Here is an 8,805-nt window from a genome sequence, read left to right as displayed (position 1 = left end):
AAAGTGTATGTGAGCTGCTGTATGGAAAGTGAAATTGCTCTGTAAATTTTCACCCAAATCACAATAAAAATTAAAATAATAATAATAATAATAATAATGTCCATATAAATAGAACTAATAGGCAGCAGTTATGATAACTTCTTAGCCACAGACAACCATCCTAAGGGAGCAAGTTGTTGGACCTATGGGCTCAGGACCATGGTCGCGGGGACATCAAGCTTAACTGGCACGACATACTACACAAAAACATTGTTCTGCATCCTACTTTGATGAGTAGTGACTGGGATCTTAAAAGCTTGAAAATGGCCATCTAAGATGAAACAACTGGTCTCTCCTTGTCTGGAACAAAGAAGAATGAAGAAAACCAAAGGTGCATGAAAACAATTAGTATAAGGCACTAGTGGACCATGAGACTAGAAGAACAAGATGGTACCCAGTTACCATTGTCAAACACTCAGAAAGAGATCCGTGCAGGAGATCCTGAATAGAGTGGGAGAAAAATATGGAACAAACCTCAAAAGCATAAAAAAGATCAGGCTTACCAATCTGGTAGAGACAGGTGAAACCCCTGAGACTATGGTCCCTAGTCACCCTCAGGCCTGGAATTGAACTCACTTCTGTGGCTTCCAGCCAAATAATAGGCATCTACTCATTCACTGCTGTCAAGTTGGATCTGACTCATAGCGACCCCTCCTTGGGTTTCCGAGGCAGTATCTCTACAGAAGTAGACTGCCCAACCTTCCTTTCAAGGAGTGGCTGGTGGGTTTGAACCGCCAGCCTTCTGGTTAGCAGTCAAATGCCTCAGGGACTATGCTACCAGAGCTCCTAATAGGAATCTAAGGTGAACATTTACACCAGGTAGGTACACTCCTTAGAATAATCATTCATGGGAGATCAGGGAGATAGCTAAGAGAGCAGGAATGCATAGGAAAGAAAGAACAGGGAAAAGGAAACCACAGGGAGAAAATGGGAAGAGAGTTGTTACATTATGGGGATTTTAGTATGGGGATCAATGTCATGAAACAAAATGTGTATGAACTGCTGTATGGAAAATGAATTTGTTCTGTAAACTTTCACCTAAATCACAATTAGAAATTTAAAAAAAAAAAGGAAGAAGAAGAAGAAGAAGTCTTATTGGATTGAAGAACCAAAGGACAGAGTTTGGTGCAAACACAGAAGTTCAAAAGTGAGAGAAGAGAACAAGAAAGGAGAAGCTGCAAATTCTGCACATAAATTCTGCCCAGATTGCTGTGTGACCTCTGAACAATGCAAGTATGAGGCAAACTCCAAGCAGTTCGCCTAAGGTCAAAAGAACTAACAGATATCAACTGACTACTACTACATGAAATATCAAAGTTTGGAATTTGTATTCATCCAAATTTATTGCCTACTAAAATAAACTAGCAAGCAAACAAACAAACAAAATATCAATACTCTTTAGAGAAATGTAACATAATTCAAGACCTCCACTACTGTACTGTTCAAAATATCCAGAATATAATACAAAATTACCAAACATAAAAAGAAACAGGGAAATATGGTCCATACCAAAATAAAAAGCAATCAATGGACACCAACCTTGAGGTGACAGACAGGGTGAAATTTACAAAGATTTTCAAATAACAAGCAAAAGTATTTAATTATGCTCAAGGACATACATGGAAATATTCTTATAATGAATAAGCAAACAGAAAATTTCAGCAGAATATTAACTGTAAAAAAGAACCAGATGGAAACTGTAAAAATGTAAAATACAATATCTGAAATTTAAAAATAAAACTTACTAGATAACCTGAAAGCAGATTGGTGATAATAGAAAAGTCAGTGAATGAGAGTAGAGGTTAGTAGATATTACCCAATCTGAAAAGTAGCAAGAAAAAAGCTTTTAAAACAATGAATAGAGCCCCAAGGATCTGTGAGGACAATATTAAAGGTCTAATTATACATGAAATTGGAGTCATAGAAGGTGAGAAGAGAATGGGATAGAAAAGCTATCTGATTAAATAATGGCTGATATTTTCCCAAATTTTGATGAAAACATAGATTCATAGATTCAAGAAGCTCAATGAGCTACAGCAGAATAAATATAAAGAGAACCACAGCTCGGCACATTGCAGTCAAATTGCTGGGGGAAAAAAGGTAATTTGCAAGCAGCAAGAGACAAAGGAAACATTTCACATAGGGGAAATATGTTAGAAATTACAGTTATCTTCTCTTCAAAACCTGCGGAAACCAGAAGACAGTTAAACAACATTTTTTAAGTATTGAAAGAAAAAAAATTGTCAACTCAAAAGTCTATATCAAAAATATCCTTCAAGAATGAAGGTAAATAAAGACATTTTAGATTAAAAAACTCTAAGCAAATTTATCACCAGCAGACCTGCATTACCAGACCTACTACAAGAAGTTTTTTAGATGGAAGGGAAGCCATACCAAATGGAAATGTACATCTCAGGAAAGATGGAAGAGCATTTGAAATTGTAAATAAGTAAGTAAATATGTAAGTCTATTTTAAATACCTTAAAATACATTTTACCATTTAAAGCAAAAATTATTGCAAGAGTCTTACATTTCATGTGAAGAGATACCATATTCACTCTCAGTAGACTGTAAAGTTAAGGACATGTATATTGTAATTCCTAGAATAACCATGAAAAACAAATGTGAAGAAGTATAAGTAAAAGGTCAATAAAATAAATAAAAAGTTTATTAGAATAAATAAAAGGTCAATAGATAAGTGAAGTTCAAAAAAATTTTTTTAATTAACCCAAAAAGAGACACAAAAGGAAGAATGGGGCGGGGAACAGATTGAAGAAATAGAAAATAAGCAGTAAAACGATTAACTTAAATCCAAATCAATCATTATATTAAATGTTAATAGACTAAATACGTCAATTAAAAGTCAGAAATTTTGAGAATCTCTGAAAAATCAACAAAAATAGCAAAAGCCAACTCTACAATGTTTATAGAAGGCATATTTCACATATAAAGATACCGACAGATAGGGTAAACTTAAAAGCTGGAAAACGATCTACCATACAAATAGTAAACAATATTGATATCAGGAGAAATAAAGAAGGATGTTTCATAATGATAAAACACTCAAATACTCAGGAAGACATAGTGCTCATAAATGTGTATGTTCCTAAATATCTAAGCTTCAAAATACAAGAAGGAAAAAATTGATACAAATAAAAGGAGAATTAAACAATCCATTCTCAATAATTAATAGAACAACTATATAAAAAATAGGAGCTCTGGTAGCATAGTGCATAAGGCATTTGACTGTTAACCAGAAGGCTGGCAGTTCAAACCCACGAGACACTCCTTGGAAGGAAGACTGGGCAATCTACTTCCATAGTAATACTGCCTTGGCAACCCAAGGAGGGGTCGCTATGAATCGGGGCCGACTCGATGGCACATAAAAACAATACAAAAAATAAGTAAGGGTAAAGAGTCAGAACTGTGGTCCAATGTCATCAGGAATAAGATAAGAAACCTATGGTTAAGAAGAGCTGGGAAAACAGGTAGGGACCTGTAGTCTACCTGGGATAGTCACTGTGCAGATCCACATTGGTCTCTCCACTTCACAGGGCAAACCACAGTCCATGCCTCCCATATTCACACACACACACACACACACACACACACACACACACACGCACACCCTCCTCACTCTGAGAACCAATGAGTCCACTGGCTTGTGAATTGAATATTCTGTTTTGGAATATGCTATTGCATATAGCTGTTGTTACAGTTGTGGGAAGGCGCCACAAAGGTTTGGCAGGCCAATCCAGAAGGGTAAGACTGCACATGACTCGAGATTACAGGCATCCCTGGCTATGAAGCACACCTATTCTCTTGCCCATGCTGGGTCCTGGGGACAAGCAGAAGTGGCCTGCCTGAAGGCCCAGGGAAGTTACCACTCCCTGGAGAATACAGGTTTCCCCCAGCCTTTCTGGTTAGAAATAAAGTCCTATACATGCTCTTCTCCTTTCTACAAATATCTGCAAATCCACAAAACATGTGCCATGCCCAACTAAGGTACAAATTTCTGGCCACTGTCATGCTAAAAAGGTAAAAGAACACTACTACCAAGGTGTCGGGGAGGACCACCACGGGGCAGCAGGAGTACCGGAGCAACTGGCCCATTTTCCAGATGGAGAGCAGCACAGTAACAAGGAGCAGCATGAAGCCAACAAATGCAAACAGGGCCAGCGTCAGGGAGAGGGCATCTCCTGGAAACGAGAAGAAATGCTTAGGAGATAACAGTGAAGACAGAATCATCAATCCTGGGCCGCCTCAGTTTCCTACAGTTGGCTTTGTACATTGGCCAAGATGGCAGGTGCTAACATTCTGAGACTTCATCTGTGACCTAGTGATTAAAATTACCACCATTAAAACTATTTTTCTAAAATCTAGATTAAGGCTTGGTTTCCAGAAAGCCCCAGGAAATATTCAAATTCTTTTCTTGGGAAGGGAAAAGGGAGGAGCATCCACTTATGAAGCAACCAGCCATGTTAGCACATACCTTGGCACTGCTACCAGGAGGATGGCACAACGCCAACCTCCAGGCAGGATGCGGGAGAGGTGCTGAAATAGAACAGCACAGAAGGGCAATAACTGAAAACAGAGCATACTTCACAATTTGCTCCTGGCATTGATCCCTATTATGGAGGAAAATACTAAGTTCAGAAAACAGTCACTCAATGATTGCTGTGTATCAAGCGCCTACTACTGTGAACTAAAGCTACTAATTCCTATGGGCACTGTGCCACAAGCTAGATGTGTGTTCTTCTGTTCTTCATAACAGGTAGGAATGTCCCTGCTCATAGAGGAGGAAATCAATGTGCATAATGTTTAAGTGACTTACCCAAGATCACATAGGTAGAGCTGGCTCTAAAACCCATATATGCATGAAAAAGAACAATGAAAAGGAGAGTTTTTGATGTGTATCTTATACTTTTTTTTTTTTTTTGGAACCATATGAACATACTACATATTCAATATAATAATTAGAATATTTAATGACTAAAAGATCATACACAAACATGTAACTAATGGTGTTTATGTGGTAGGATCATGGGGTGTGGCTGTTTTATTTTGTTTCTTTTAAAAAGGTTTTCAAATATTGTAGACCATAAAGAATTCAAGGATTAAGTCAAACAAGAGAATTCGATAGACTTCCCATAAGGTCCCTTGTAGACAAAAGAAGCTGTGACATAAAATGGGTTGCCCCCTTACCAAGTCTGAATCTTAGAAGCCCTGGACTGCTCCCCTGCAACCTACATTGTTCACAGGCAGTGACTATCCGGTAAACAGACTTGGGTTACATATATCTGGCCCCAGACCTAGAAAACTTTTGGTGGAAGTGTGCCATGCACCCCTGGGGTACACTCCTGTCTCAGCAGGAATTAGGGTGAGTCACATTTTCCCCTCACCATGGGAACCCACCCAGCCTGGGCACAGGTCAGTGAGACCAAGGGAAGACCCAGAACCAAAGGAGCCCAGCAAACATCCAAGTTCCCACCACGAGGGGCTGCCAACTATGCAAGGTTCAAGGGAATCTGCCTATCCTTACCTTGTACCTCAATACACTCTGCCTGGCTGAAGGCACTGTGCCTCTCGATGGCCTTCACGAATGTCTGGGCCTTCATGCAGTACCTGGCCCCTGGCTCCATGGTTTCCAGGTGCACTGGAATGCCTCCACTCTTCACTACTTGGACATGTTCCTTTAGGAAGCCAGAAAACACAATGACATGCTGAGGGAAATGAAACAGGAAAACAGTGAAAATCACCAGGGTGGGAAAGCTACAGATTTGTCCTATCCAGGATATATCTGGGAATATTCCTTCTCATTCATTGACTCATTTATATTTATTAAGCACCTACTATGAGCCACCCACTGTTCTAGGCACTGAGACACAGCAGTGAACAAAATGGACAAAGTCCCTGCCCCCATAGAGCTCACATTGGGGGAGACAGACAATATATAAACATAAGTCAGGTGGTTATAAATACTATGAAGAAAATGAAGCAAGGCAAGGGGATATAGAGAGATAGGGGGCATTATTTTAAACAAGGCAGCTAGAGAAGGCCTCTTCAGAGTAACATTTGGGCAGAGATCTGAAGGTCAAAACTCTGACTGAGTCAAGGGCTTGGCATGGCCATGTCATCAGGGGAGATAAGTGCACAGGAATAACAAAGCTGGTGGGCACAGTGCCCCAACTCATCCATCTGTCCATCCATCCACCCCTCCACCTATACCTCACACCAGGTCTGTGATCCATGTCTGATCCTGTGAATGCTTGTCTGGGCCAGGCCCAGATGACTCAGGGAACACACTCCTTTCTCAGCACAAGTCGTGCCAGTTACCAAGGGTGGGGATTAGGTTCCAACCCAAAATATCAATCCAAGGGAGCTACATGCACTCTCATACCCAGGCCTTGACCTATCTCCATGCCACTCCATCTGCCCAGCTGGCAAAGCATATTCTGCCACTGACCTAGCAGGGAAGGTGTCAGTCAGCATCAGTGCCTGCCCCACTTGTCTCCACTTACAGCCCCTGGTGAATGAGTGATGGAACACATACCAGCCTCCACACACTTCTGTGAGGTAAGGGGTACCCCTGAGTTGAAATGGACCCAACTGGAGGCCACTAAGCCATGAGCCATGATAATATGAGATGACACAACCTTACTTGCTGAAAGTGAAAAAGATTTGAAGCACATACTAAAGATCAAAGACTACAGCATCAACATAAAAGAAACAATAACCTTCACAACTACAACAATAAGCAATACCATGATAAATGGAGAAAAGATTGAAGTTGTGAAGGATTTCATTTTACTTGGATACATAATCAATGCCCATGGAAGTAGCAGTCAAGAAAGCAAATGTGATATTGCATTTTGCAAATCTGCTGCTAAAGACATCTTTAAAGTCTTAATAAGCAAACTTGTCACCTTGAGAAATAAGGCACACTTGACCCAAGCTATGGTACTTTTAATTGCCTCACATGTATGGGAAAACTGAACAAAGAATAAGGAAGATTGAAGAATTGATGCATTTGAATTACAGTGTTGGTGAAGAATATTGAATATACCATGGACTGCCAGAAGAACGAACAAATCTGTTTTGGAAGTAATACAGCCAGAATGCTCCTTAGAAGCATTGGATATGTTATCAGGTGGGACCAGTCCTTGGAGAAGGACATCATGCTAGATAAAGTAGAAGGTCAGTGAAAAAGAGGAAGGCCGCCAACGAGATAGACTGACCCAGTGGCTTCAACAACGGGCTCAATATAGGAACAACTGTGAGGATGGTGCAGGACAAGGAAGCATTCTGTTCTATTGTACACAGGGTATCTATGAGTCAGAACTGCCTTGACAGCACCCAACATTTGTCCTTGTGCTGACCGGAGTGGGTCTGTAGGCCTTTCACCTTGGACAGGCGCTCCAGAGATCTGACTGTCCCCTATTCCTACTCAAGCTCCACCCTTCTGTGAGGGTAGACCTCCTACCCCACCCCAGCCTGCAGTAGCCTTCCCACAGGAGAGGATAGCATCCCATCTAAGCATTCCATGGATCCACCTGCTTATAATTAGACAAGTTTATTCATAAGTCAGCTTCCAACTCCCCGCCGCCAATTTTGTACCCTGCCCAGATACACACCTCAAGAGGCTTGTGCCAACTTCACATGCTTTTGAAATCTTCCAGTTGATCTGGAACAACCTGGCCTACTGCCTCTACACATGCCAGGGAGAGTGACTGAGGAGACCAGTTGATAATGGAGAAGAAATACGTTGAAAAAGTGGTGTAACCAGGTTAGAGCTTAGAGGAAGGAGGTGGCCTCACACTTCAGCAAATCTGGCCTGAAAAGGCTCCCAGCCAAGGACCGAGATGGACGAAGGCAGTCACCCACTTCTGTTCATCCTCAGGCCATCCCAGATAGTGAACACTGTAGGGGCCAGCTTGAATTGTTCACCCCTCAGAGTCTGCCCCATCCTACAAAGCCTCAGAAAAACAAAAGCCTGGCTTAAAGGCCAAGGCTGGAAACCTTACCTTGGCACCAGGCTCGTTCCTCCAGTAGACCACATAAAACTCAAACTGAGGCCCCAGGTCTTCCAGCTCAATAACCAGGTGAAAGCCATCCTTGGTGACCTTGATCTTTGGTGGGGTTAGGATGGCTGTTGAGAAAACAAGAGTAGAATCAAGGCCAGCCCCAGACGGGGCTGATTTCCCTGAAACATAGTGACTGAAACATGGCAGGCCCTATGGAGAAGGGATGCAGTTGGTTGTAACTCCACAGCATGTGGAAACATGCACATGAATGCTCTCCTGTACTCAGCAAGTACCTAGTAAATGCTTTTTGGATGAGAGATAAATGAATGGGGGGGGGGAATGACAAAGACTTACTGTTATTCCCTTTTGCCACCCTTAACTATAATAAAGTCCTCTGTTCCCTTCCCAGGAGGCACATATACAAAAAAGTGACTAAATACTCAGGGAAGAATTCTTGTATGCAGAGATTCCAAGATGGCGGAATAGGCAGAAAGTCTGCACAGACCCTCTTCAACAAAGAAAAGGGAAACCAATTAACACAGACACAGAAGACAATCCTGGACCGTGAGCCATGAAAGGAAGGATATAGAAATGGACGAAACACCAACTAGCAGAAGAATTTGCATGAAAATACCAGAAAAGGAGACATAAGGACCTGCAGTCTGGCAGCGATCCTGAGCGATCCTGATGGCACAGACAGCTTGGAGATTCCAAAGTGGTGGTAGGACCTAAGAATTAACCT

The 8,805-nt window shown here is 41.4% G+C and overlaps 1 protein-coding gene across 1 annotated transcript in view; it reads right to left on the bottom strand.

Moving 5' to 3' along the window:
• IL20RB (interleukin 20 receptor subunit beta) overlaps positions 1-8,805 on the bottom strand; it is a 34,348-nt gene that overhangs the window by 13,873 nt on the left and 11,670 nt on the right. Inside the window, exons 4-6 of the mRNA XM_007937540.1 lie at positions 8,064-8,188; positions 5,582-5,732; positions 4,096-4,238 (exon numbers count right to left, since the gene is read on the bottom strand). Coding sequence (XP_007935731.1) covers positions 4,096-4,238; positions 5,582-5,732; positions 8,064-8,188 — 419 coding nt within the window. The remainder of the gene's footprint in view (positions 1-4,095; positions 4,239-5,581; positions 5,733-8,063; positions 8,189-8,805) is intronic.

This window comes from Orycteropus afer, unplaced genomic scaffold, assembly GCF_000298275.1.
Source record: "Orycteropus afer afer isolate SDZICR_OR568_19922 unplaced genomic scaffold, OryAfe1.0 scaffold00003, whole genome shotgun sequence".
Taxonomy (NCBI): domain Eukaryota; kingdom Metazoa; phylum Chordata; class Mammalia; order Tubulidentata; family Orycteropodidae; genus Orycteropus; species Orycteropus afer.
Note: the sequence above shows the minus strand (reverse complement) of the source record. Positions and strands in the feature narration are given on the sequence as shown.